Here is a 27,406-nt window from a genome sequence, read left to right on the forward strand (position 1 = left end):
GCAATTCAGTGAGACCCTATTTCAAAACAAAGAATAAAAAATAGGGCTGGGGGTGTAGATTGGAGATAGAATGCCCCTGGGTTCCATCCCCAGTACTGCAGAAAGAAAGAAAAAGAAAGAAAGAAGAAAGGGAGGGAGGGACTGCGGATACAGCATAGAGGTAGAATGCCTCTGAGTTCAATCCCAGTACTGAATGGAGAAAAAGAGAAAGAAACAAAGAAACGAAAAAAGGAAGGAAAGAAGGACGAGCGAAAGACAGCAGACACATATTTTCCATCGTACTTCATTAACCAGGCAGGATATCAGACTTTTCAGTATCTTTTTATAGCCCTGCTACTCACAGTGTACTTAGGGGGGGGGGGCAGCACATTTGTATCACGTGGGAGCCCCTTAGAACTGCCAAGTCTGGGATTGTGCCCCAGCACATCTACAGAATCGGAACCTGCAATTTAACAAGATCCCAGGAGACTCGGGCTCACATTGAAGTTTGAGAAGCATATACGCACGCGTGTGCATGCGTGCACACACACACACACACACACACACACACACACACACACACACGCACAGGACAAAGTAGGAATTTAACAAATATTTTGAGACCCATGGCCCTGGGGATCCTAGGAGATTCGCGGTTTTCCCATCCTAGCCTTCGCCCTCCACTTCCGAGTCTCTTCCCTCGGGGCCGCACCTGGCTCCTCGCTCCCCCAAAGGGCAGACTCGCAGAGGCAAAAGCAAATGTTGAGGGGAAAAGAAAAAAAGAAAGAAAGAACATGTTATTTTCAGAGTACAACACTCCTGGGGCTGGTGAGGACTTGGCTTCATTCCTAAGATGAAAATGCCTAGCACTTGGGCATCCGAGCCTCGGGAGGATCCCGGGTTTGTGATAGACAACATTGGAACTGCTTCTAGACTTGATTTATTGACTTGTCTGTTTCCATTCCGTCACGGATCTGATTGACAATGGAACCCGGGATGTGGCTGCAGGATTGCAGCGGGTGCGCGCCGGCGTCGGGCGGGTGGGCCCGCTCCCCGCAGGTGCGCCTGGGGGTGGTGGGGGGCGTTTGCACGTGGGGAGGGCATGTGTCGACACCACGCCGGAGAAGCGGGTGTCTGTCACTGGGGAGCTGACTGGACGTCAGGTGAGCAGTCTGTGGGTCGGAAAGCATCGTAGATTCGGGTTTGTGCGTTTGGAGCAATGTCCTAGGACCACGTACCTGGGGATCCCGGTGGGGGGGGGGCAGCCTGTTCGCTACCCCGCCCTAGATTTTCTTTCCGGAACGTGGTTCCGCAGTTGGTGAGGCTTTAGGGGGAGGTGGGTGAGGAACGCAGGGGTCCGAGGGGCTGGAGGCTGCTGCACCAGCTGGGAGCGGGGGAAGGGGCACCGACGGGGGTGGGTGCGCGCCCCAGAGGGCACAGTGGGGTGCACACGGGGACGATCCGCCCTCGGCGCGAGTCGGTCCCGGCCCCGCGGTCGCCCACTGCACTTCCCGCGCACCCAGAGGCGGGGAGCCGGCACCCCAACCTGTGCTCTGGGCCGAGGGACGGCGAGCCCAAAGACCGCGGAGCCCCGCCCCTCCCTTGTTACAGCCTAGCCCCGCCCCGCCGCGGCGTAGCCACGCCCCCGAGGAAGCCACGCCCCCGCCGGCCGCGGCGCGCCCCGCTCAGTCCGGCGGGCCCCATGCTGCTGAGCGGAGCTCCTCCCGCGGGCTCCGGCCCCGGGCCGCGGGCGCAGGGCGGCGCTGGGGGCGGCCCGGGGGGCTCCCGCCGGGGCGCGGGAAGCGCGGGAGCCGGCCCCGGCGGCGGCGGCAGCGGTGGGGTCGCCAAGTGGCTCCGGGAGCATCTGGGCTTCCGCGGAGGGGGCGGCGGAGGAGGGGGCGGCAAGCCGGCGCCCCCGGAGCCCGACTACCGCCCCCCGGCGCCCTCCCCGGCCGCGCCCCCCGCGCCGCCCCCGGACATCCTGGCCGCCTACCGGCTGCAGCGGGAGCGCGACTTTGAAGACCCCTACTCCGGGGGGTCGTCGGGCTCGGCCGCCCTGGCCGCCCCGGCAGCCCCGGGCCCCACGCCGCCCCCGCGCCACGGCTCGCCCCCGCACCGCCTCATTCGGGTCGAGACCCCCGGGCCCCCGGCGCCCCCGCCGGAGGGGATCTCGGGACCCCCAGCCAGCAGCGATAGGGTGAGTACCTGGCCGCGAGGGGAGGTGGTCGGGGGTCTGGAGGTTGCGAGACGGACAAAGGTGACCCGGCCGGGCGTCCCGCTGTCACGGTTCCTGGGGACGCAAGCTTATTCCTTGACCTCGGGCGCCCAGAATCTTAGCCCACCTTTGTTTAGATTTCCGACCGACTAATCTTGAGGCGAGAGCCCCAACTCTCCGCCTGGATCCTGGCTTTCCCCCCTCCTGGGTTCCGTGCTTGGCTTCGCAGCCCCCCCTCCCGATCCAGAAGCCTTTTCTCTAACGGGAATTGGGGAGCACACCCTCCCCCTCGCTGGCCTACGGCCTCTCTGCCCTCTGCGAGCAGCGCGCACTGCCCTTTGATCTCTGACACTTCCCCTGGAGCAGGACCCGCACAAAGCGTCCCCAGCCGGCCTCCTCCCGCCCCGCCTCGCGCCCTCCCGAGCCCCAGCTACTAGCATCCTTGCAGGTGCTGGAGCCCCCGAAACGGGGTGAGGGCTGGGGTTTCTCCTTGTGAACACAGCCAGAGGGGCCTTTCCCTTTCCCTTTGCGGTGGGCTTGAAGCCGAGTGGGGGAGGCCAGGTCAGGCATGGTGCCCCAAGGATGTGAACCTCCGGAGTCCAGGCTTACCCTAGGACAGACAGTCTGCAGTCAAGACCTGTTGCCCAGGTGGGGCTGAGATTGAGATCATTCCTCCCCCTCTTGGCCCCCCTTTACCCAGCCCATTCTGAGAGCGATTCCAGCATTTCGTGGGTCTGCAGGCACTCGGAGGAGGAGGAGGGGGCGTCGCTGTTCTCCTGGGCATCCCCAGTCTCAGCGCCCCTCCCCCCCCCCAGCGCCGGGCAGCCTCATCCCTCCTGGCTGAGTGACAGCTGAAAGCCAGGCCCCTCTACCCCTAAATCCTGGGACATTCTGAGAGCAAGCCCCCCGCCCCCAGGGGGGTCCTGTTGCCCTTCCTGCAGCCCAGAACTCAGCTCTGGGACACAGTCCCCTTTTCTTAGCGGAGGAGAACATTTTCATTTAATTGGAGCGCAAAGTTGCTGTCTGAATCCACTGGCTCCAGGATTGAGGCTTTAAGGGAGAGAGAGAGAGAGAGAGAGAGAGAGAGAGAGAGAGAGAGAGAGATACCTAAAGGTGAATAAAAGGTGAATAGTGTTCTCCTGCCATGGGGCCCAGCCATCTGCAGAGGAAGGTTCCAGGGGCCTTCTCCGGCAGTGTCTCCTTCCTAATTATCTCTCTGCTGTGGGATGTGGTGGTGCTGCTGGTGGCGGTGAGGCAGGCAGAAGAGAGTGCTAGGCCTTGTTTTCACCACCGATCACTTCTTAGTCTCCTCCTCTCTGACCACTGCCTGTTGGCACAGGGGCCCAGGCAGCCCTTGGCCCATCTCCTCTCCGCAGTGGCTTAGAATGACCTAACAGGCTGCCCGCTGAGCTGCGGTTCCTCCAGGACATGGACAGTGTCCCCCTACCTAATGTCCGAGTGTCTGACACAGTGAATGTGTCCTGAATGGTGATGGAGGTGTCCTGAGAGTCAAGGCCTTGCACAGGTTCCCAAAGACTCGCAAGGAGGGGCTGCACCACGCAGCCATACGGACAGACCCGGAGTTGCTCCTTGGCACCTCAGCTTGGGTCAGCTCTGGGGTCTGTGGACTGTCCATCTCTGGGGGATGTGGGTGTCTGACTCCTTTGTCAACTTGTAGGGACAGGAATGAAACCCAGCAGGCTCTCCCAGGAGTCACACGATCTCTGGTTTCTTTAGTGGGTGTGAGGAGAAGGATCCAGGGTGCCATTGGAGCTGCCTGGGTCCTGACCTAGGGCTTCTCACCATTCAGAGAAAACAGCTCCCATTCCTTTAGGAACAGAGTTCAGGGGATCTCAGAGTCTTCCCCTAGGAAAGCCCAAACAAGGTGTCCAAGCCCTAAAGCCAGGTGTCCAGGCACCCCTTGGGCCTCCCAGGGGATACAACCCACCCAGCTCATGCAGGATGCTGGCTCTGGATGGTGTGCTGCCCCTGAGGAGCCGGTGTTTCTGTGGGGTAGCTGCTTTCTCCTTCTCTACTCTGCAGGGCCCCGTGGCTTGTTGCTTCAGGGTCTCCAGGGCAGAGATAGAGACTACACTGGATTGACCCGCTTCTCCCCTCCCAAAGCCCAGTGTCCACTGACTGGTTGGGGGTGGGGAGGGAGCAGAACCCCAGAGAGGGGCTGGACTGTGAGGTCTGATGAAGCGGGAGGTGTTTATGTGACAGACCAGAGAAGCAGAGGAGAAAGGAGCCCGGTGAGTGTCTGGGCCTGAGAAAACAGGGACCTGGACAGGACTCTGCGAAATCCAGGGGCTCAGAGCCATTAGCCCTCTTCCTCTGTGCGCGGGGCTCTGACTGCCGGCCGACCACCCTGAGACCCACTGTGGCAGTTGGCAGGGGTGCCAGGGTGGCCATCTGGGCAAACCTGCGAGGCAGGTGTGGGAGCAGCAGGAGAGGCACCCTGCACTGGGCAGGCCAGCTCACCATCTGGCCAGGAAGTGTTCACTCTCACACGGGGCGGCCCTGTCCTGCCTCTAGGCTGCGCTCTGGCAAAATTAGGGAAGGGGAAGGATAGAGGAACGGCGCCCTGATTGGATGGAGCTGCCCATGACCAGCTGCACGGTGTCCTCCGTGATGCCAAGATGTCTGGGTTGGTGGGGGAGTAGCATGGCAGTTAGACAGTTAGGCCCTGGACGGGAGCCAGGGCTCTTATCCTTAGGTGCTGGAGGAGGACCCGGGTTTGGGGACTTCCCGAAATTGTTTGCAAATATTTCCCATTTTACTGAGGGAAAGGTTGGCAGTTTTCAGATTCTGGTTAGAATTTATAGCCCTCTCCCAGGAACCTTGAGATGTACCTCACAGAAGATAGCCATGGACTTGGGTCCTCTAGGACCCTTTGGAGAAGAGCGAACAGGCAGGTGGAGGAACCTTAGTCACATTAGGTGATACTGGACACAGTGCCCAGAACACCTGGCCCTTGCCTTTTTCAAGTTTGATTTTGTTTGTTTGTTTGTTTTGTTTTTTTGTAGTGCTGGAGATGGAACCCAGGGGCATTCTACCTCTGAACTACCCCCCCCCAGCCCTATTTATTTTATTCTTTATTTTGAAGCAGGGTCTCACTAAGTTGCAGAAGGCCTCACTAAGTAGCTGAGGCTGGCCACGAACCTGCGGTCCTCCTGTCTCAGCCTCCCAAGTACTGGGATGACAAGTGTGTGCCAACACGCCCGGCTCTTTGTTTTTTGGTACTGGGGATTGAGCCCAGCAGTATTTTACCTCTGAAATACACCCCAGTCCCCTCCCTTCCTTTTTTGAAACGGAGTCTTGCTAAATTGCTGAGCTGGCCTCCAACCCACAACCCTCCTGTCTCAGCCTCCAAGTACTGGGATTCCAGGCTTGCACCACCATGCCTGGCTTTTAATTAACTTCCGTATGGAATCCACAGTCTGGAGGTCTGATCTGCTTACCTTGCAGGCTTCTCTCATGGAGATAGAGGGAAGAGAAAAGTCATGGGAAGGGAAGAGAAGGAAGGGGACTGGGTTGAGGAACCTTTTGGACTGCTTACACAGCTCTCTATGGTCATGACCAGATGTCTATGCTATTGGTGCTTGGAGGAGGACTGAGGCCTTTGGGCTACAGGGACCTGGTGTGGCTGACCTGTGACTCTACCCAGTACCCCTACCTCATGCCGTAGCCCTCCGTCTGTCTGGAAGACATCTGCACTGGCTGGCCTGGCCAGTGAGTGAGGCAGTCACACCTCAGCCCTGGCTCTGCCTCTTGGGAGCTAGGAGCAGCTGGGACCTTGGCGAGCCGGAAGGGGTGTGGGGAGCTGGTAGGCTGAGCATGCTCTGGCTGGGGTCAGTGGCTTAGAAGAGAACCTGCCGCATACTCCAGTTACCCTCAACCTCCCAGAACCAGCCAAACATGTGTGAAAGCAAAGGTGGGGCCAAAACTCTGCATGCTGGGGGCCTCTGGGCTCTCCCCAGAGCACCACCAAGCACCTCACTTTGTTAGGTTTGACGTGTGTCTCTCAGTGTGAGCTCCCAGAGGTCCCAAAAGTTGTTTTCCTTTTTTTTTTCCTGGTCTTGGGATGGAACTCGGGGGCATTTTACCTCCAAGCTATACCCCCTGCCCTGTTTTTTATTCTTTATTCTGAAACAGGGTCTCACTAAGTTGCAGAGAGCCTCACCGAGTAGCTGAGGCTGTCCGCGAACCGCGATCTCTGGTCTCAATCTCCCGAATGCTGGGATTACAAGCGTGCGCTACCACACCTGGCTTCTAAAAGTTTTATTTATTTATTTAATTTTATTTTATTTTTTGTGGTAGTAGGAACAAAACTTATGGGCTGCTACCTCTGGACTACACCCCAAGCCCTATCTTATTTTATATTTGGAAACAGGGTCTCCCTAAGTTGTGGAGGGCCTCAGTAAGTTGTAGAGGGCCTCACTAAGTTGCTGAAGCTGACGTTGAACCTATAATCCTCCCGCCACAAGCCTCACAAGTACTGGGATTGCAAGCATGCACCACCACACCCAGCTCTTTTCATCTTCAATAATATCACGGCTGAATTTTCTGAGCACCTGTCGTGGGCCTGGTGCCATTTTTGAAGCAGCGCATATGTGTTAGGCTAAGGGATCCTTACAACAACCTTGTAAGGAAGCTTTTGTTACTGGCCCGGGGTTATATACGGGGAAACTGAACCGCAGGAAGGTTGAGTGCATTATTTTTCAGTTAGAAAGTAGAGAACAAGGAGCCGGGTCTGGTGGTGCACACTTGTAATCCCAGTACTAGGGAGGCTGAGACAGGAGGGTCGCAGGGTCGCAGCCAGCCTCAGCTACTTAGCAAGGCCTCTGCAACCTAGTGAGACCCTGTTTCAATGTGAAGAATAAAAAATAGGGCTGGGGGTGTAGCTCAGAGGTAGAATGTCCCTGGGTTCCCTTCCCAGTAACACACACACACACACACACACACACACACACACACACACACACACACACAAAGACAGACAGACAGACAGGCAGAAGCGAAGTTCATAGCCTGGCAGTCTGATTCCAGACAGATTGCTAATCCTGGGCCTTCCGCAGGTACCACCAGGTTCCTAGCGGGAGGAAGTGTTCCTAAAACATTTCCTGAGCAAGAGAAGAGAGATGTTTAGAAAACGTGTGAGGGCCATATTTTTGCCAAATTCACCATTTCCTGAATGCTGAGGATCATCACTGGCCGCCCATGTGTGAGGTCTTACAAGAGGGTGGCCTTGGCCATACACCTGTGATGTTTGCATGTTTAATAGGCATGGCTTTGTTCTTGTAATTACAAGAAAGAGAAAATAACAAACTGGTTTTGTGTTGAAGGAGTTTGTTTCCCCGAAAGGTAATATAGAAGAGGGCATTCCAAGAAGTAGAGATGTTGGGTACAAAAAGTTTGATTTAGGGAGAGGTAACCAAATTGATTGGTTAAGAGATTTTCAGTGACAGAGGGCTTCCATGGTTAAACGCTTGAGGGAAATACTGGATTCAACAAAATTAAACCGGTTTCTCAAAGCTAAAATTGAACCTGGGGCCTTGCAATGCTAGGCAAGTACTCTACATTGTGCTATGCCCAGCCCCTAAATTTTAAATTAAAGTTTAAGCCGGATATGGTGGCTCATGCTCGTGATCCCAGTACTTGGGAGGCTGAGACAGGAGGATCACAGGTTCGCGGCCAGCCTCAGCTACTAAGTGAAGCCCTCTGCAACTCAGTGAGACCCTGTTTGAAAATAAAAGAATAAAATTGGGCTGAGGGTATGGCTTGGAGGTAGAATGCTCCTGGTTCAGTCCCCAGTACTGCAAAAATAAATAAGTAAACAAGTAAATACGTCTATAGGTAGGGAAGAGTACATGCTGCATTTCTCAGGTTTTTGGAAAGTCTGTGGCCAGGCCCTGGGAGTCAGGAGATCAGGGTGCCAGTCTTGCTCTGCTGCTGTCAAGCTGAGCACCCTGCACGGCACCTAGACGGAGGCCTTAACACCTGAATATGAAAGGCTGTCATCAGAACTCACGTTCACCACTCACCTCATGCCAGCCCAAGGTGGGCATGAACTATCACAAGTTTATTTCCGCCTTCCCTATCCTCAGAGATCGATAGGTACTATCTTACCACACTCATCAAACAACTGAAAACCACAGAGGTTTTCAGACATGAAATGTAAGCCAAAGAAGTGGAGGAGGCCCAACATGGTGGTGCATGTTTATAATCCCAGCATTCGGGAGGCTGAGACCGGAGGATCGGAGTTCGCAGCCAGACTCAGTTATTTAGTGGGGCCCTTTGCAACTCAGAAACGGTTTCAAAATAAAGAATGAAAGCCAGGGGTGGTGGCGCACGCTTGTAATCCCAGCATTTGGGAGGATGAGACGGGGATTGCAGTTTGCTGACAGCCTCAGCTACTTAGTGAGGTCCTCTGCAACCCAGTGAGACTCTTTCAAAATAAAGAATAAAAAAGAGGGTTTAGCCGGGCGTGGTGGTGCATGCTTGTAACCCCCACAGGAGGATCAAGCAGGTTCGAAGCCAGCCGTGCTGGCTTAAGAGACCCTGTTTCCAAATAAAAATATAAAAAATAGGTCTGGGAGTGTAGCCTGGAGGTAAAAGGGTTTCCAGGAACCCCAGTACCACCAAAAAATTAAAAATATAGGGCTGAGGGTGTAGCTCGGAGGTAGAATGACCAAGGTTCCATCCCAAATACCGCAAAAAAAAAAAAAGGGCTGAGAGTGTGGCTTGGCGGTAGAATGGCCCTGGGTTCTATACCCAGTACTGCAAAAATAAGTAAATAAGTAAATAAGTAAATAAGTAAATAAAATAAAGTGAAAGTGTCATAAAAAAATAAAGAAATGGAGGAAATGAGTTGCAGGACTTTACAGAGTCATCACCCCAAAATAAATGTCCGGCTTGTTCAACCTTGGACTCAGCCCTGCATCCCTAAGGGTCGGGGCCAGAACATGTTGCTGGACCAGCTACAGAGTGGAAGGCAAGCCAGATGGCGGGCCTGCTAGCTACCCCAGGAGAGGCGTGGGCTGCTGGGGAAGGGCAGACAAGCAGCAGGCTCTTGGAGACAGCCTGCCGGAGGTGGGAGGCCGGGGGATCGGGGCTCTTAGGGAGCAGAGACTTCACCTAAGAGCTTGGAACTATTTCAGCAACCTTCTGTCTGTACCTGAGGATATGGCTAAGTAAACATGAGTGCAGTGTCAGGGCCCTTTCCCGAAGCCCTTGGCTGACAGTTCTGCCCATTTGCTCTGGAGCCAGAAGCTTCGCACATTCACCGGAGAGCCCTGTGCTGCGGACACTGCCATCTGTCAGAAGTCCAAGTGAATGGGGCCCTGAAAGTTGGTGTCCCTCCAGAGGTCAGGAAGTATGCACCCGTGAAGCCAGGCGTGGTGGTGCATGCTTGTCATCCCAGCACTCGGGAGGCTGAGACTGGAGGATCACGGTTCACAGGCAGCCTCAGCTACTTAGTGAGGCCCTCTGCAACTCAGTGAGACTGTTTCAAAAACAAAAAGACTAAAAAATAGGGCTGGAGGTGTAGCTCAGAGGTAGAATGCCCCTGGGTTCCATCCCCAGTACCACCAAAAAAAAAGATACTGTGTGCCCAGCCTTGGGTTGAATGTGGGCCCACCGGAGGGACCACAAACAAGAAATTGTGGGAGGTCAGAGGTGTCAGAAGTCCTTAGGGGCAGCTCTGGCTGAGCACTTTGTCTTCGGCACAGGCCCAGAAGCACTGGGAAAGCCGGCCTGGGCTCTGCCTGGAGCCTCAGCACTCTGGGTGGGCACCCATCACTCCCCTTTCTGAGCCCTGTGGGCAGCTCCTCCGGGCACCCCAGCCCAGGGTGGGGGGCTGGGGCTTTCCTGGAACAAGGTGTGGAGCCAGGCGGGGAACAGAGGAGCCATTGAGCCGCCACCTGGTTGCCACAGGCACTGTGGGCTGGCGCTGGGCAGGCCCACGCTGGCCAGGGAGGGGTCCCAGCTGCAGGCTCCAGCCCAGGGCTCCGTGCTGTAGCCTGGCTGGGCTCGCTGAGGGAGGGGAGAGGGGCCCTGCAGAGGTGCGGGAGGGGCCCTGGGGCTTGGACTAGGGGCCTCTGCTCACTGAGCAGCTTCTAAGGATGCAACCTTGCTTGGAAAGACTCAGTCCTCCTCTGTGCCCCCACCCCAAGCATGCTTCCTCTCCTTTCTGGAAGAACAAGGAAGAGTGTCCCATTGTCCGTTCTTCCTGTTTTATGTGAATGGGTTTAACAGACCATTACTAAGAGTTCTCAGGCACTGGCATTTAGCAGTAAAACATGGGTCCTGCCCTCAGGAAGCTCCCCGTCTTCAGGAACACATCCAATAAAGTTATCCCGCAGTATAATAGTCCAGCAGACACCGCAGCAGACCAGGGGCATATGGAAGGGCTTTCTGAAGAAAGAAAAGGAGTAAGAATTGGCCACCCCAGAAGGAACGGGAAGGTGATCGAGCCTAAAGAAAAAGCCGAGTTAGCTGGACGTGGTGGCACACGCGTGTGATCCCAGCATTCAGGAGGCTGAGACAGGAGGATCGCGGTTCAAGGACAGCCTCAGCTACTTAGTGAGGCCCTCCGCAACTCAGTGAGACCCTGTTTCAAAATAAAGAATAAAATATAGGGCTGGGGGGTGCAGCTTGGAGATAGAATGCCCTGGGTTCAATCCCTGGTACTGCAACAAATGAAATAAAAATAAAATGGGGCTGAGGGTGTAGCTCAGAGGTAGAATGTCCCTGGGTTCCATCCCAGTACTGGAAAAAAAAAAAAAAAAGAAGAAGAAAAAGAAAGAAAAAGCACAGATCTTTCAGAGACTACATCCAAGGTGGGTAGAGAGAAAACAGAGAGAGAAGTGGAGTGTTCAGCCTCTTTCAACCTCCCTTAGCTTTGGACTTTTTCCTAACGCACCAGAGAGCTGTTGTAAGCTTGGAGGATGACGCGTCAGGCGGCTGGCACTGTTGAGTAGCTGCTGCTTTGCCGTGAGGCCGGGTGCTGGCTGGAGGGTTCAACCGTGGGCTGGCTCAGAGCCCCCTTGGTCAAGGGGAAGGGTGGGGGTGAAGTGGATTTTTTTCCTCTACTTTCTGGAGAACTTAGGGGTGAAGGGCTGAGAGGGAGAGGGGTAGTGATGGAGTGGAAACATTTCCCTAGGGCCTGCCGTGTGCCAGGTGTTCATTGGAGCCAGAGAGAAAGGTGGTAGAGGGCTCAGGCCAGCGGATGGTCCAGCGGTGGTGATGGGTGATGTGAGAGGGTGGCTGCCCACAGCCGGTGGGAGCTCAAGGGAGGTCAGGATGGGCTTGACTGAGGCCGGGCGTGGTGGCGCTCGATTGTAATCCCAGTACTTGGGAGGCTGAGACAGGAGGATCACAGGTTCTCAGCCGGTCTCAGCTGCTTAAGTGAGGCCCTCTGCAACTTAGTGAGGCCCTCTGCAACTTAGTGAGGCCCTGTTTCAAAATCAAGAATTAAAAATAGGGCTGGGAGCTGGGCATGGTGGTGCACGCTTGTAATCCCAGTACTTGGGGGGCTGAGACAGGAGGATCACAGGTTCGTGGCCAGCCTCAGCTGCTTAGTGAGGCCCTTCACAATTTAATGAGACCCAGTTTCAAAATAAAGAATAAAGAATTGGGCTGGGCGTGCATACCTTGGAGGTAGAATGCCTCTGGGTTCAATCCCCAGCACCACCCACACATACACACACAAAAATAGGGCTGAGGGTATAGCTTGGAGGTACAACAGCCCTGGGTTCAACCCTCAGTACTGCCAAAAAGAGGGGGTGCTTCACTGGAATGAGATAGAGGCAGGAGACCCGAGGATGACTGGAGGGGACGTCCTCGCGGGGACACACCTGCTGGAGGGCCAGGGGACCGGGCCCACAGGATCCCTGAGGTGGGGTGTTTCCTCTCCATCTCTGCCTTGCGAGCTCCCCATTCCCAGATCCCTGCACCCAGGGCCGGGCAGTCACCCTATGGCCTCCCAGCCCAGCTGGCTCCCATGGCCCTCCTCCAGCTCGGAAGCGAAGCCTGGACTGTGATGTGGGGAGAGGCGGGACTGGCTCCACCGCAGGCCCCAGGGCCACCTCCCAGGTCCCCTGGGAAAACCCTGTGCCCAGGATGGAGAAAGGATCCATTGTCCTCAGCTGCGCCCCACCCTGAGCACTTGGGCGCCTCGGCAGGGTGTGTGGCTTGTGGTTCCCTCCGCTTCAATGGGGAGCAGGGACAGGGGTGGCCATGAGCCACTTGTGTGGGGGAGGGGTGTCATGGGACGGAGGCTAAGGTGCGGCCTCTCCTGTCCCTCTCCTCCAGGAGCCAAGGGCATTTCAGCAGAGCTTTGGGACTGCCCCAAGGCGTCCCCTTTCCGGGGTCAGGTGAGATGCCCCTGGTGTCAGGTTGGCGGCTCTTTTGAACTAAGGGGATGGGTTCCGGTTCCAAGGGCAGGGTCGGCATGATGCTCCCTACCTGCCCAGGGCCTCCGGTTCCTTCCTCGCATGGAGCAGTAGTGCTCGCGTGAGGGAGACCTTGTGAAGATTCAAGCAGCAGCACCCTGGCAGAGTGAGGCTTGGCCTTCCCTCCTCGGGCTGGCGGCCTCTATTTGCTCAGCATCTGGAAGTGCGGGCGTAGCAGGGGCCATTGACTAGCTCATTGTTCCCTGCTTGCTCTTTAAAGTCTTGCCACACCTTCAGAACCAGTTCTCTGAATCGCTTCCTTCTGTTGAACCACCTGCTGTGGGTTCTTGGACCCGGAGGCAGGCCCCAAGGCCCAGTAACCTCATCCCTGCCGGTTTAGGGCACAATCAGCAGAAAAGGGAGACCTACCACCTTGACAGCTAGGAGGACGCGTGTGGAGAAGCCGGCCGCCTCCCGGGTGTCTGTAGCCCCTCTCCGTCCCCCTCTCTCACAGCTGGCGATCCTAGAAGACTACGCGGACCCATTTGACATTCAGGAAACCGGTGAAGGTTCAGCAGGAGCTTCAGGAGTCCCCGAGAAGGCCCCTGAGAATGATGGCTACATGGAGCCCTATGAGGCCCAAAAGATGATGGCAGGTGAGTGATGGGGAGAGGAGGTGCTCCCGCGGCCTGGCTCTGCAGACCAGGCCCTGAGGACTGAGTCCCTGGTTCCTAGAAAATAGGGAGAAAGCCAGGTCCCCGGGAGGATGGCCACGGCCACCAAAACAGTGTCTTGGAGAAGGAGCGGTATCACTTGCCCCAGAAGGTCGTGACAAGGAAGGCCAAATCGAAACATCCAAAATAGGAATACAAGGTGGTGTAGGCCAGGGCAAGGATCCAAAAACAGAAATCCAGAGCTGGGGAAGAGGTTGAGTATGAAGCAACGCTGTATCAAATTGAAACGTCTCTATGACAATTAGAAAAGTGACTGGGAGGGGAGATAGAGTCCTGAGGCTGGATGAGTGGTTCTCAGAGTTAGGGTAGGGAGAGATGAGTCACGCCTGGCCGTGGGGAGCAGAGGGCGAGAGAGGACCCCGGGGAGGAGTCTGGGCGGGAGTGACCAGGGAGAAGGACGGGGCAACCCAGTCTCAGCCAAGGCCCAGGCAGGCAGAGATGGCAAGAGAGACGGCAGGGGATAGTGCAGTGCTTCAGGGTGGGACGAGGTGTTCACACTTGATCCAATCGGAGGAGGATAGTCATTATAAATTCTTAAGCAGGAAACAGAATAAATACGGCATTTTTTTAGGGGGGGGGTACTGAGAATTGAACCCAGGGGCATTCTACCTCCGAGCTACACCTCCTGCCCTATTTTTTATTCTTTATTTTGAAACCGGGTCTCACTGAGTTGCAGAGGGCCTCACTAAGTAGCTGAGGCTGTCCGCGAACCGCAATCCTCCAGCTTCAGCCTCCTGAATGCTGGGATTACAAGCGTGCGCCACCACGCCTGGCTTGAGTTGTACACTTATGGATAAATTGTATGGTATGTAAATTACTTTGACAGTGGGCCCTAAATTTCAGTGTACATCAAAATTATTTTGGCTTCTGTCAACATACAGATTTCTGGTCCTTATTCCCAGAGTTTTTTTCTTTCTTTCTTTTCTTTTCTTTTTTTTTTTCTTTTTCTTTTGTGTGTGTGCGGGGGGGGGGGGTACTGGGGCTTGACCCCAGCAGTATTTTACCTCTGAGATATACTCCAAGTCCTATTTTTATTCTTTACTTTGAAACAGGGTCTCGCTAAGTAGTAGCTGAGGCTGGCTGCAAACCTGTGATCCTTCCAAATGCTGGGATTACAAGTGTGTGACACCACGCCCAGTTTTAAACATGGCGTTTAAAAGGATTACTGAAGCTTTGATGTGCAGAATGGACTAGAGGAGCTGGACATCAGGAAGTTGAGTTAGCCAGGCTGTTGTGGAAATTGGTTTTTTTTTTTCCAGTACTAGGAAGGGAACCCAGAGGCCTTCTACCTCCAAGTGACACTCCCAGCCCTATTTGTTATTCTTTATTTTGAAACAGGGTCTCACTGAGTTGCAGAGGGCCTCACTGAGTAGCCGAGGCTGTCCATGAACCACAATCCTCCTGTCTCAGCCTCCCAAATGTTGGAATTACAAGCGTGCCCACCACGCCCAGCTTGTTGGGGTTTTAAGAAGCCAATAATTATGGTTTTTTTTTTTCTTCCTTTCCTGAACTTGGAAATAATTGTCAAATAAGGAAGTGGACAGATGGAGATTAAAATGTCAACTGTATTACTGATAAAGTTCATTGCTGACAGAGTCTTAGCCATGTCACTACCATGGGCTTCTTAGTGCTTTACCACAGAGTGAAACTTCCCCACTCTGACCTGGGAAACACAGGGCATCTGTAGCCTTTGCACCAGGGCAGGCCATGCCATATGCTGCATGGAGGAGAAAGAGCCAGAATGTTGTCTCTGCAAGAAGGCAGATCTGAGAAGGAGGGTGAGCCCGTGCTGGCCAATCAGATAGGCTGCTCCTTGGAAGAGAAGGACCGAGGTGATGGAGAGCCCTCAGGGTGGTCTCCCCGGAGCCTTATTCCACAGAGCCCTGGAAACATGAGCCTGTGAAGGGGAGATTTGCCCTGACCGCAGTCTGCAGATGCAGAGATGAGGGTGAGAGCAGCTATCAGCCATGAACAGATGCTGCTCGGAGAACGAAGTAGGGTCAGGTCCAAGGCAAATAGTGTAGTGGCTGGAAATGGAGAAAGTAAGAGGGCGGCTCCCCTTTCAGGTGATAAGGGTGTGAGCACGAATGCTGGGGATTTACATGTGAAAATGTAAGTGCACATTTTCCTGGAGAGTAGCTTCATAGCAGTTAAAATCAGATTTTTCCGAGGGGTCGGCAGTCCCTCAAAGAGGACCGCTAAGTTTTGGAGAAGGTGGTGAATTTTTTTGTTTCTGTTGTTTGTTTTTTGCGGGTCTGGGGATGGAACCCAGGGGCATTCTACCTCCGAGCTACACTCTCAGCCCTACTTTTTATTCTTTATTCTGAAACAGAGTCTCACTGAATTGCAAAGGGCCTCACTAAGTAGCTGAGGCTGGCCGCAAACTGTGATCCTCCTGTCTCAGCCTCCCGAATGCTGGGATTACAAGTGTGCGCCACCACGCCCGGCTTAGAAGATGGTGAATTTGAAACAATGATGTCAAAGGGAAACATGTCATGGGAACATGACTGGGAATACAGATGCAGTGGGTGCTGTGAGACGAACCAAGTAGTTGAAGAAGAAGGGTAGGGAGAAAAAAGTAAGACCTGGCCATGGGGAATGGAGGCCAAGAGAGGATCCAGAAGAGTGAGTCCAAGGGGGGCCACTCGGGAGAAGATGGTCCATGAAGCTGACTTGCTAAAGGGGAAAGTTTCACAGAGGGCTTGGTCAGCAGCGTCCAAGCAACAAAGAAAGATTCCCTGATGGTGAAACCACATCATCTGGGACAAGAGGAAATAAAAAGAGCTGGACAATGAAAAGGAGATACATAAGCCGGGCGTGGGCACACGCTTATGTAATCCCAGCTCTTAGGAGGCAGAGGCAGGAGGAGCGCACAGGTTCGAAGCCAGCCTCAGCTACTGAGTGAGGCTCTCAGCAACTCAGTGAGACCCTGTTTCCAAATAAAGTATAAAATAGGTCTGGGAGTATAGCCCGGAGGTAGAAAAGCCCCTGGGTTCCACCCCCAGTAACACACACACACAGAATCCTAGAACTGTTTGGTTTGGGGGAGTTCCCCCTTTTTCTTTCTTTCTTTCTTTCTTTCTTTCTTTCTTTCTTTCTTTCTTTCTTTCTTTCTTTCTTTCTTTTTTCCTTTTTGCTCCAGAGTTTGAACCCAAGGCCTCAAGCATCCCAGAAGTGTTTTGAGGGTGAGGGACCCAGGATGCAGGGCTCCCGAGGTTCCCCAGAGCCAGAGCATCTCTTCCGAAGGAGGCTTGGTTGAGGGTGGAGGAGCGCTGCTGGCGGAGTGGGCCTGGCCAACGGGGCTCAGCTCACACCTCTCTTCTCCCGCTCTCCTTGGCAGAGATCCGAGGCTCCAAAGAGCCAGCGTCTCAGCCCCTGCCTCTGTATGACACACCCTATGAGCCAGAGGAGGAAGGGGCAACCCCAGAGGGTGAAGGAGCCTCCTGGCCCCGAGAGTCCCGCCTGCCAGAGGATGATGAGAGGCCCCCTGAGGAATACGACCAGCCCTGGGAGTGGAAGAAGGAACACATTTCCAAAGCTTTCGCAGGTGGGTCTTGGCAAAAGGGCAGATCTACTGGGGCCTCTGCACAGCTCCCCGGGCTCCGCAGGATGGAAGGAGCAGGCCCCAGGAACCCAGGGAGGTGGAGTGAGCCTCCCGGGCAGGGCAGAGTCTATACCACAGAACGTGGGGACCTGGACTGTGCAGGCCAGGGAGTGGGCGCAGGGCACAGAAGAAGGCATTCCCAGCAGCACCGCCTCTCAGAGACCACGAAAGAGGCTTGGACCACTTCCTTCTTGGGGGACTGTGTATCTTTAAAAATAAAGAGATTCCAATGCAAAATTTGATGAACCTTGTGGCATATGTGAAATACATTTAACAAAAGAGGGCATTAAATACTTCAAACAATAAAAATAGATATGTATGTAGCCTGAATTCTAGGGCCTTGGCTCCCAGCACTTGTCAGAGCCAGATGTCTGGCCTCGGGGAGATGTACAGGGAGACATTTCCTAATCACCAGATGAGGATCAGGCTTCCCTGGCCACACCTCACCACTCACTCGCCCTGCCCAAGTCTGCCAGGGAAAGTGCTTGCTGCCCGCGAGGCGGGCAGAGCAGGAGCCCAAGGCAGGGTGGGAGCTTTCATTTCCTCAGAGCCGTTGGAGCTCCGCCTGCTCCCCGGTCCCCATGCCCCTCCGTGAGCTGGACAAAGCCCTCCACTCTGCCCTCCCCACCCTGGCGGCCAGACTGGAAAACCACGGTCTCTCATTTGCTTCGTGTAAAGCATACGCCACCGAGGATGGGCCGTTTATCTCCAGAAGTCTCCTTGGAGAATCGATAGCGTTTGGATTGCTTAATGGGAAAATCTATGCTCGTCATTAGGAAACCTCGTTAGCAGCCCTGCAGCCGCTGCCGCTGGCACCCCTCTCTGTGGGGCTTGGGGGGGGGTATTAAATTTCAAAAGACAGCCAGGTGTGGTGGCGCATACTTGCAGTCCCAGGACTTGGGAGGCTGAGACAGGAGGATCATGGTTCGCGGACAGCCTCAGCTACTCAGGCCCTTTGCAACTCAGTGAGACCCTTTTTCAATATAAAGAATAAAAAATAGGAGCCGGGCGTGGTGGCACACGCTTGTAATCCCCGTGCTTGGGAGGCTGAGACAGGAGGATCGCGCAGGTTCGAAGCCAGCCTCAGCTACTTATTGAGGCTCTCAGCAACTTAGTGAGACCCTGTTTCCAAATAAAATAGAAAATAGGTCTGGGGGTATAGCCCGGAGGTAGAAAGCCTCTGGGTTCCACCTCCAGTACCACCAAAAAAAAAAAAAAAAAAAAAAAAAAGAAAGAAAAAAGAGGGCTAGGGGTGTAGCTCAGAGGTAGAATGGCCCTGGGTTCAATCCTCAGTATAGCAATAAAAATAAATTTGCCCCCAAGTATGAGTTTTCTTGAGAACTTGGGGCTAGATTGTCCCTTATTCCCACCACCCAAGAATTCTCAGGCTGGGAGAAGGCGGGGGAGGGGTAGCTCCTAATCCCACTCTCCCTCTTTTCCTGAGCCTGAGAGGGGCCCCCGGCTGGCCTCCCTCTCTGCCAGCCAGCCCTCTGAGCGAGCCTCCTGTCCCCTGGCTGGCCGCCCTTGCCTCTGCTCCTGCCCCTCTGCCGCTCTAGGCCGTTCTAGATCCTAGCTCTGGTTTTGATGTCTCAACCTTGCTTCTTTCTGTCTCTGTCGCCGTCTGTTTCTCTCCTTCCTTCTGCTGCTGGCTCCAGTTGACATTAAGGTCATCAAAGACCTACCTTGGCCTCCGCCTGTGGGACAGCTGGACAGCAGCCCCTCCCTGCCTGACGGGGACAGGGACGTCTCCGATCCAGCCTCGCCCCTCCCTGAGCCCGGCTTGGAGGATGGCAGCGGTGGGTCCTGGGGCCAGGGGGACGTCCTCTCCTTGTAGCCCTGTGGGCTTGGGCTGGAGTTCCCAAGAGCTGGGGCAGGTTTGGACAACCCAGGAGGAATCCCTCTTGCCTTGGAGGGAGCAGGAACAGGCAAAATAAGGGCCCCGGGAAGGGGGCAAGGTTCCCTCCCTCCCCAGGCCGTGGGGAAGGTACCTCCGGAGGGAGACCCCCTCCTAACATATTTTCCACCAGGCCACCCAAACTCACAATTTCCATTCACTTCCTTGGGTAGAGCTTGCCTGGCGGTGCAGGTCCCCCTGGGTGGGGGCTGGCATCTGGGGGCTGAAGGACAATAAGGGCTTGAAAGGTACTCCAAGGAGAAAGCCCAAACTGAGAGCGAGGCGGGCACCCAAGGTACGCATGTGGGCATCTGTGGTGCCCAGGGGTGGGCAGCTCTCCGTACCTATATGCGGGAGTTGTGGGTATCTTGTGAATGCAGGTGGAGGGCATCTGTCACGCGTGCGTGTGGTCAGCAGGCTCTGCTGTCAGACTGCCTGGTGGGGGGGGGCAGCGCCACCCCCTGGGCTCCTGTGGGTGGGGGAGGGGAGCCAGTGGGCAGCGACCTTGGGGCAGGAAGGGAGGGCCGGCTGTCTGGCGGTTCGGGCAGGATTAGCCTGTCAGGATGGCACCAGGGGGAATCGGATAATTGTTCTCAGATCGATAAGTCATTTCTGCAGAATGGCTTGGCAGGGTGATGGGGAGACCGGTAATGAACTCTGAGGAGGAGAAAGAAACAATATTATCAACGCCGAGGCCGTCCACCAGCGGGGGATGGGAGGGGGAGGGAAGTGGTTTTTGTGGGCCCGTGTGGCCCTAGAGGCTGCACCCCACCCCACCACCCAGGACAGACCCAGGATCACGTGCCCAGAGCCTGTCGTAGAACAGACCTTGAATCCCTTTGGGGGCTGGAGGAAGTGGGCAGGGCTCTCAGTGCTGTCCTCAGAGTGTGACCACTGCATTCTCTACAGCCCAGTTTGAAGGATCGGAGAAGAGCTGCCTGTCACCTGGCCGGGAGGAGAAGGGGCGGCTACCTCCCCGACTCTCTGCAGGGAACCCCAAGTCAGCCAAGCCCCTAGGCCTGGAGCCCAGCAGCCCCTTGGGGGAGTGGACAGATCCAGCACTGCCTCTAGAAAACCAGGTGTGAGTGTCTGTCCAACTGGGAACCTCCTCGCTCCCTGGCCCTCCAGCACTGGCGTCCCTGCAGGGAGCACCCAGAATGGGTGGGCCCGGACGGCGAGGGACCCAGCAGAGATGCCCCCTTCCTCTTTCTCGTCCTCAGCTGGTACCACGGGGCCATCAGCCGAACAGACGCGGAGAACCTGCTCCGGCTGTGCAAAGAAGCCAGCTACCTGGTACGCAACAGCGAGACCAGCAAGAATGACTTCTCTCTCTCCCTCAAGTGAGTGGGGATGGCTGCGGGTGGGAGCGGCCATCAGGGCAGGAGGCCACCCTGCCCTCCTTGTGCGCAGCCAGGCTGGACGTCCACGCCCCCCCTAAGTAACTGCTGGGCACGGGGTCTGAGCCTCAGCCCCCGCTCAAGGACGGAGGGCCCTCTCACTTTCTATCCATGTGGCCTGGGACCCCTTTAATCTCAATTTCCGCCCATTATTAGTTAACTTGAGTTCCATTTTGGGGTTTGATTAGACTGCATGCTCTAGGCAAGCCACTTAACCCCTCTGGCCTCAGCTTCTTCCTTTGCTGAAAGAGTCATTGTAGGTTGGGCTGGGATGTAGCTCAGTGGCAAAGCACTTGCCTGGCAAGTGCACCACCCTGGGTTCAATCCCCAGTTAAGAAAGACCAAACAAACAAACAAAAAAAAGACCCCCTAAAAAAAAAATAAGCTATCTTGTAGATTTCTTCCAGCTTTTTTTTTTTTTTTCTTTTTGTTTTGTTTTGTTTGCAGTACTGGGGATGGAACTAGGGGCATTCTACCTCCGAGCTACACCCCCAGCCCCATTTTTTATTTTATTTGTTTGTTTTTTGCGGGTCTGGCGATGGAACCCAGGGGCATTTGACCTCTGAGCTCCACCCCCAGCCCTATGTTTTATTCTTTATTTTGAAACAGGGTCTCACTGAGTTGTGAAGGGCCTCACTAAATAGCTGAGGCTGTCCGCGAACCATGATACTCCAGTCTCAGCCTCCCAAATGCTGGGATTATAAGCGTGCGCCACCACGCCCGGCTCCTATTTTTTATTTTGAAACAGGGTCTCACTGAGTTGCAGAGGGCCTCACTGAGTAGCTGAGGCTGGCCTTGAACCAGGATCCTCCTGTCTCAGCCTCCCAAATACTGGGATTACAAGAGTGTGCCACCACGCCCGGCTCGGCTTTTATGTTTGAGGAATCCACAGATCATAGAATCAAAGGAGCATTTTGGAAAAATCAATTTGTCAAAAATTTGATTTAAAGTCGAGTGCGGACCAGGTGTGGTGGCACACGCTTATAGTCCCAGCTCTTGGGAGGCAGACACAGGAGGATCACACAGGTTCAAGGACAGCCTCAGCAATTTAGTGAGGCTCTCAGCAACTTAGTGAAACTCTGTTTCCAAATAAGAAATAAAAGTGGGCTGGGAATATAACTTGGAGGTAGAATGCCTCTGGGTTCAATTCTCAGTACCACAAAAAAGTTTTTTTTTTTAAATTTACATAACTTTAGGTGGGATATGGCTTTTAAAAGTATGGTTACAATTCATGGAGCATTCCAAGTAGCTCCAAACCAACCACCCCAGCCAGGTAAATGTGTGTGTGTGTGTGTGTGTGTGTGTGTGTGTGTGTGTGTGGTGCTGGGGGTTGAACCCAGGAGCATTCTATCTCTGAGCTCCACCCCCAGCCCTGGGGATGGAACCCAGGGGCATTCTATCTCTGAGGTACATTCCCAGCCTTATTATTATTATTATTATTATTAATTATTATTATTATTTTGTACTGGGGATGGAACCCAAGGGCCTTCTACCTCTGGCTATATTCCCAGACCTATTTTTTAAAAATATATTTTATTTTGAAACAGAGCCTCACTCAGTAGCTGAGGCTGGCTTTGAACCTGTGCGATCCTCCTGTCTTAGCCTCCCAAGCGCTGGGACTACAGTGTGTGCCACCATGCCCAGCTTTATTTTTTATTCTTAATCTTGAAACAGCCTCACTGAGTTGCAAAGTAGTAGCTGAGGCTGTCAGCAAACCGTGATTCTCCTGTCTCAGCCTCCCAAATGCTGGGATTATAAGTGTGCGCCAACACGCCCAGCTTCCTAATTTTTATTTTGAAACAGCGTCTAAGTTGTGGAGGGGGGGGGTTCGCTAAATAGCTGGGGCTGGCCATGAACTCAGATCCTCCTGTCTCAGCCTCCCAGGTACTAGGATTACAGGCTAGTTAATTATTTACTTTTGGCTGGGTGTGGTGGCATACACTTGAGCAGACACCAGGTTGTGCAGGAGTGGAGCCCAGCAGGCTCTGCCTTAGCCTGGGGAGTGAAACCGGCCTGCTCCAGCCCAGGCTGATCTGGCCTCTCCAGCATCTGTCTGGCACAGCTTCGTTTGCATATAAATGGCTTCTCTGAAATACAATTATGGTTTCTCTTCTCTCCCTAATGGAAGGCCTTTCACTGGTAATTAAACAGCTTGCTTAGAGAAAGCCTGCCAGCCCTGGCTCTGCGGCCCAGCTGGTCCCACCCCAGCCTCCCGAGGGTCTGGCCAGGGCCTTGCTGTGTCCTAATGGACCCATAGAACTGGAGGTCAGTTATGAAGATAGGAGGGCACCCTGGCCAAATACAATGTGCAGCTTTCTGGAAGTCAGTTCCCCTACATGGACTGTGGGGGAGGGGCCGTTCCTAAACTGGGAGAAGGTGAAGGGAGGCGGGTCTGTTGCTGCTGCCCACAGCCTCCGCTCCCCCTCCCTCTCCACTGCCCACGGGGCTGTATGCGCCGCGGGGTCCTGGGCTCCTTCCCCAGGGCAGTGTGGTCACTGTCAGCACGGGCATTATCTCAGTCCTGCTGGAGGTTCCACACCCTGGCACACACCCGGCCCGGGGGCCCAGCCTTCTCCTAGCAGGCTCTGTGGTCTGGGCCGCTGGGCAGGGGCAGGGATGGAGTTAGAACCCTGGCTTCCTTTCCTGGCTTCAGCCTCCCGGCCTGCCTTTCCTGCTTCTCACCTGGGACCTAGTGAAGGGGTCCAGGCAGGAGAGGGAGCCCTGGGGTTTTCAGCCCCACCTTTCAAGGGTGGGGCCTCAGGGGGAAGGCCCTGCTTCCTGCACTGGCCTCTTAGCCCTGTCCTTGTCTCCAAGTGGGCTGTGGTCAGCAGCCAGGCTTCAGGGCTCCCCCAGACTCTCCTTACCTGTTGCCCATGGGCGAGTTTCAGACCAAGCCTGGGTTTTTACTACCCACCCGAGTGCTCTAAGGCAGCAGCAGCCCTGGTTTCCTGGATGTGCGGGGAGGGGGTGCGGGGAGGGCAGAGCCTCTTCTCCTGGAGCTGAAGCCGGGAGGTGACGTCATCCCAGGCCAGGGGAGGGCTGGTGGATGAGCCAGGGCTTGGCCCAAGGCCCGGACAGCAGATAGGGGAGGGAGGGGATGTTCCTAGGAGGGGGCTGTCGCGCATTCCCAGATTTGGGTGGGGGGAACTTCCAGGTCAGCTTGCTGGCTCCCCCAGTCATTGCAAGGGGGAGAGAGACCAGCTTGGCTGTCACATGTGCCCACCCACCCCCTGGCCAAAGGGCTCCACGCGAGATGAGATGTCCCACCCTGTCCCAGCTCAGGAGGGGTAAAGAGAGACCAGGCCACTACCTAGGCTGAAGGCGGGGTGCTGGGGTCCCAAGGGCTGGGGGTGCATGCCGCTCAGCTTTCCACCCGTGTACACTCACCGTGTATACCCAGTATCCTCGCCACAAATACCTAATGCTGCTTAAGACACTGAGCTACCCTCTGCGTTCTGGGCGGACCTCTAACCTCAGATCTGCTGTGGGAGTGGGGAGGGTGCTGGATGGCCAGGTGGGGGACCGAGGAGACCCCCGCTAACCTGGGTCTCTTTCTCTTCCCAGGAGCAGTCAGGGCTTTATGCACATGAAGCTGTCGCGGACCAAGGAACACAAGTACGTCCTGGGCCAGAACAGCCCGCCCTTCAGCAGCGTGCCTGAGATCGTGCACCACTACGCCAGCCGCAAGCTGCCCATTAAGGGGGCTGAGCACATGTCCCTGCTCTACCCTGTGGCCATCCGGACTCTGTAGATGGGAGGCCGGGGCGCTGCCATGGACCCAGCCCGGCTCCTCCCTGGGACCTCATTTCACAAACCTCCTCCCCTTCCCCTGGGATCTAGTAGACTGCGGAGATTCTTTAATTTATTGTACAGGGGAAGGCCTACTGGGGCTTTTGAATAAGTGGCTGGAGTTGAAATCCTGGAGAGAAGTGACAGCCCCTGGAGGAGGGGCCCGGAGTCCCTGTCTCTGGGGAGTGTTCAGCCCAGCCACTGCTGGCCCTAGGGACAAGGTGGCCACTGCCATCACAAGCACCCCTCCCTACTGGGTCAGTGCGGGGTGAGGCAGGCCTGAAGAGGCCGGACCATGTCTCCGCCTCCTTCTCCCCCCCCACTCCCAAGCCGCCCTAGGGCTCGGCCCAGAGTCTGGTGCGGGGCTTGGGGAAGGCAGACCGGGGGATGGAGATGTCTGTGGGGTGGGGAGGCTGGGGAAGGGCTAGGGCCGGAGGGAACTCGTGCATTCCCGGGCCAGAGGCAATAAACAAACAGGCTCTGCCCCGCGCGTGCGTGCGTGCATCCACCCCGGCCTGGCTGGGAGGAGCAGATTCTGTTTAAATCAGCTCCGGAGCAGACACCGGCCGCCTGTGAAAAGCGCGCTCGGAAGCATCAAGTTCCCTTCTCTGAAGAGATGTCACAACATCCCCCGCCTGGGCCAGGGCAGCCACGCGGCGCCCGGAGCGCAGCCAATTTCCTGCCTACAGCCTGCGTCTGGGAGGAGGGGAGCCGCGGAGACAAAGAGGCGGCGCGCTGGGCCCAGAGGCGGCGGCCTGCCACGCGGATGGCGGATGGCGCCCTCCCCCTTCTTCCCACCCGGAGCTGGCCCCAGCCCCAGACTGGGGATGGCGCCCGCGCCCAAGGCCGAGCATCCCTCCCTCCGCTGGCCGCGTGCGCCCCCTGGCGGCCGCGCCTCCAAGACGCTAGGAGCCCACCCGGGGCCAGGCAGGGCAGAGTTGCTGGCCCTCGCCCCAGACCCGCCCTGGGCCCCCACAGGGATGCTCCCCGACCGCTGGACAAGCACCCTAAGGGACAGCCACCCGGGAGCTCAGGCCGAGGACCTCTACCACCACCCAAACGGGCAGCCCCAAGTGCGTTGTGAACCCCAGGATTTGGGAGTTTCTAGTCCCTTTGATCTGACAAGTATAGGTTTTACATGGGGACAAAAGAATCTCTTAAAAATGAACAATTACAAACTGGGCGTAGTGCGCATGCTTGTAATCCCAGCATTTGAGAGGCTGAGACAAGAGGATCTCAGTTCCAGGACAGCCTCAGCTATTTAGTGAGGCCCTTTGCACCTCAGTGAGACCCTGTTTCAAAATAAAGAATAAAAAAAATAGGGCTGGGAGTGTAGCTCAGAGGTAAAATGTCCAGTACAAAAAAAAAAAGAAAGAAAGAATGGGCCATCACTTGAAGATGAGCCCTGTCTTTAGACTGGCAAGTATCCAGCCATTTTGCAGATGAGCTCACCTGTCATCTCACTGTCTGGAAGACCCCAGAGGCACAGGAGCCCGACCCACCCAGTGCTCAGAGGGGCTGGGAAAACGAGGGCCTCGGCAAGCTAGGCCAACTCGGGTCCCAGCCCTGGTCCTGTTCACTCTGCCCAGCGCACCTCCTCCAGAATCCCCCAAACCTCCCTCTGCTCCACTCCACCAGATTGCAGAGGCCTCACACAAGCCACCCGAAGAGCCCTGCATCAGGGAGGGACCTCTGGGCTGAGAGAGGGGTCTCCCGCTGGGTACTTGGCCTCAGGCAGGTCCCTTTATTCAGTACACACCAGCAAGCTTGAGCTGGAGCTCAGAGGAGAAGCCTGGCCAGCCGGCTGGGTGAGTGGTTCACTCTGCCTGTGCCTCGCCCTGTCCTGGAGTGAAATAAAGAAACCCTGCAGGTGGTCAAGTGATTTATTTGTAAAAGAGGATGCTGAAGCAGAGAGGAGAGGGGTGAGGGACCCTGCATAGACCGGGGTTACGCTGGCTACACTGCATGTTTCAAAATGTGGGAGAATAGGTCCATTGTGCCACTGGACTGGGGCGCTGAGGACGCTTCCACAACTGCCGGCTATGGATCGGCCTCTACCTCCCCCAGGCATCTACCTCCCCCAGGCATCTACCTCCCCCAGGCATCGGCAGGGAAGGCCAAGGGGGGGGGTCCCAAGAAGCAGCATCTGTATCCACTTCATCCTTAGTGCACAGTCTGTCTCTATTCCCCCCCTCTCCCCCCCCTCACACACACACACACACACACACACACACACACACACACACACTACTTGTCAGTTTGTCTTAGGTTTTTTTTTTTTCCTCTTCCTTTAGGCTGGAAGGCGAGGCTTCCTTTGGCCCCAAGCCAATAGCTCCCCTTTTTCTCAACCTCTGGTCCCTAGGCAGTGCCCCCCACTTCTCCAGACTGAGACACATTCTAGGCCTAGGGAAAAAACTTTGCCCACACTTGATGACTGAGCATGGCCTCCTGGAACCAAGTTGGGAGGTGGAAGGAGGAGAGGGTGGACGGCCAGAAGTAGAAAGTCTGGACCTCCGTGCGCTACAGTGGGCAGAGGCCTGGGCAGCAGGCCTAGAAGTTCTCGTAATGGTGGGAGAAATGAGTCCGGTCCTGCCTGTTGATGAGCTGACAAGCCTTTTCCACGTTCTTGGTCATGCCAGGCGGGCCGCAGCTGAACACCCCGATCTTCCGGACCTGTTGCAGGAGGAAGCGGTGAAGACCAGCTTTGTTGTTCAGTGGCAAAGTCAGCGCAGGGTTCGACGGGCAAGCACTGCTGCTGTAGCGCAGAGGTGCAGGCTAGCTCCCTATTTGTGTTAAAGGCCAGCAAGAGCCCATCCAGTGGGCCTGGTGACGGTCTGCTCTGTACCAGGCAGGGTGAAGGCTGGTCCAGTGTGTTAGTTTAGCGTGATTTTAGTAAGTGCTAGGTCAGTTTCTCAAAGGGACTGGGCTAATCAATGTTCAAACTGAGGGATAAATCAGTGTCTCCATGAAGATAGCTGAGTGTCTGGGGAGAGGGCTGGCCCAAATGTCAAGGGCAGCCCTCAAGTGCCAAAGTCTAGCCCGATTCTTGAGTTCTTTCTTTTGGACATGGCTTCAGATTTGGTAAGTCCCTGTTACCCGCCGCCCCCCTGGCCCAGGGGCATTGCCCACCAATCTCCCAGAGGCAGATTCTGTCAGCAGCCTTCCCTGATTGGGTATGTTTGGGAGCTTTGCTCAGACCCCACATAATAAAGGCGAAGAGAACCTGGATAGGGGCTGGACCGACCTGTGGGTGGACCTCCTGCAGGGAGTTGAAGAAGGGCTCAAACGGGGGGCGGCCAAAGTGGGTGACGGAGCGCAGGCCCGTGAACAGGCTCCGGTTCAGCACCTTCTGGAAGTGCCGCTCACAGATGTACTTGGGGAGAGGGGGACAGGAAGGTCG

At 55.6% G+C, this 27,406-nt stretch overlaps 2 protein-coding genes across 3 annotated transcripts in view; one reads left to right on the forward strand and one right to left on the reverse strand.

Annotated features, from left to right (window-relative positions):
- Window positions 1-1,681: 1,681 nt before the first annotated feature.
- On the forward strand, window positions 1,682-23,968 carry SHF (Src homology 2 domain containing F; the record flags this gene model as incomplete). Of its 2 annotated transcripts, XM_080707971.1 has the most annotated exons (7): window positions 1,682-2,176; window positions 13,103-13,244; window positions 16,663-16,869; window positions 18,582-18,722; window positions 19,730-19,901; window positions 20,041-20,160; window positions 23,782-23,968. In XM_080707971.1, 7 exons carry the CDS (start codon window positions 1,682-1,684, stop codon window positions 23,966-23,968), a joined length of 1,464 nt encoding a protein of 487 aa, XP_080564097.1. The 2 variants fall into 2 exon arrangements, with proteins under 2 accessions (XP_080564097.1, XP_080564098.1); XM_080707972.1 differs by lacking the exon at window positions 18,582-18,722.
- Window positions 23,969-26,556: 2,588 nt separating this feature from the next.
- The window catches only part of DUOX1 (dual oxidase 1), a gene marked incomplete at both ends in the record, with an annotated part of 38,838 nt that continues 37,988 nt past the window's right edge, over window positions 26,557-27,406 (reverse strand). Inside the window, 2 exons of the mRNA XM_080707026.1 lie at window positions 26,557-26,679; window positions 27,251-27,379. Coding sequence (XP_080563152.1) covers window positions 26,557-26,679; window positions 27,251-27,379 — 252 coding nt within the window. The remainder of the gene's footprint in view (window positions 26,680-27,250; window positions 27,380-27,406) is intronic.

The sequence above is a fragment of the Muscardinus avellanarius genome (genome assembly GCF_963383645.1).
Source record: "Muscardinus avellanarius genome assembly, chromosome: 12".
NCBI classification, from domain to species: Eukaryota; Metazoa; Chordata; class Mammalia; order Rodentia; family Gliridae; genus Muscardinus; species Muscardinus avellanarius.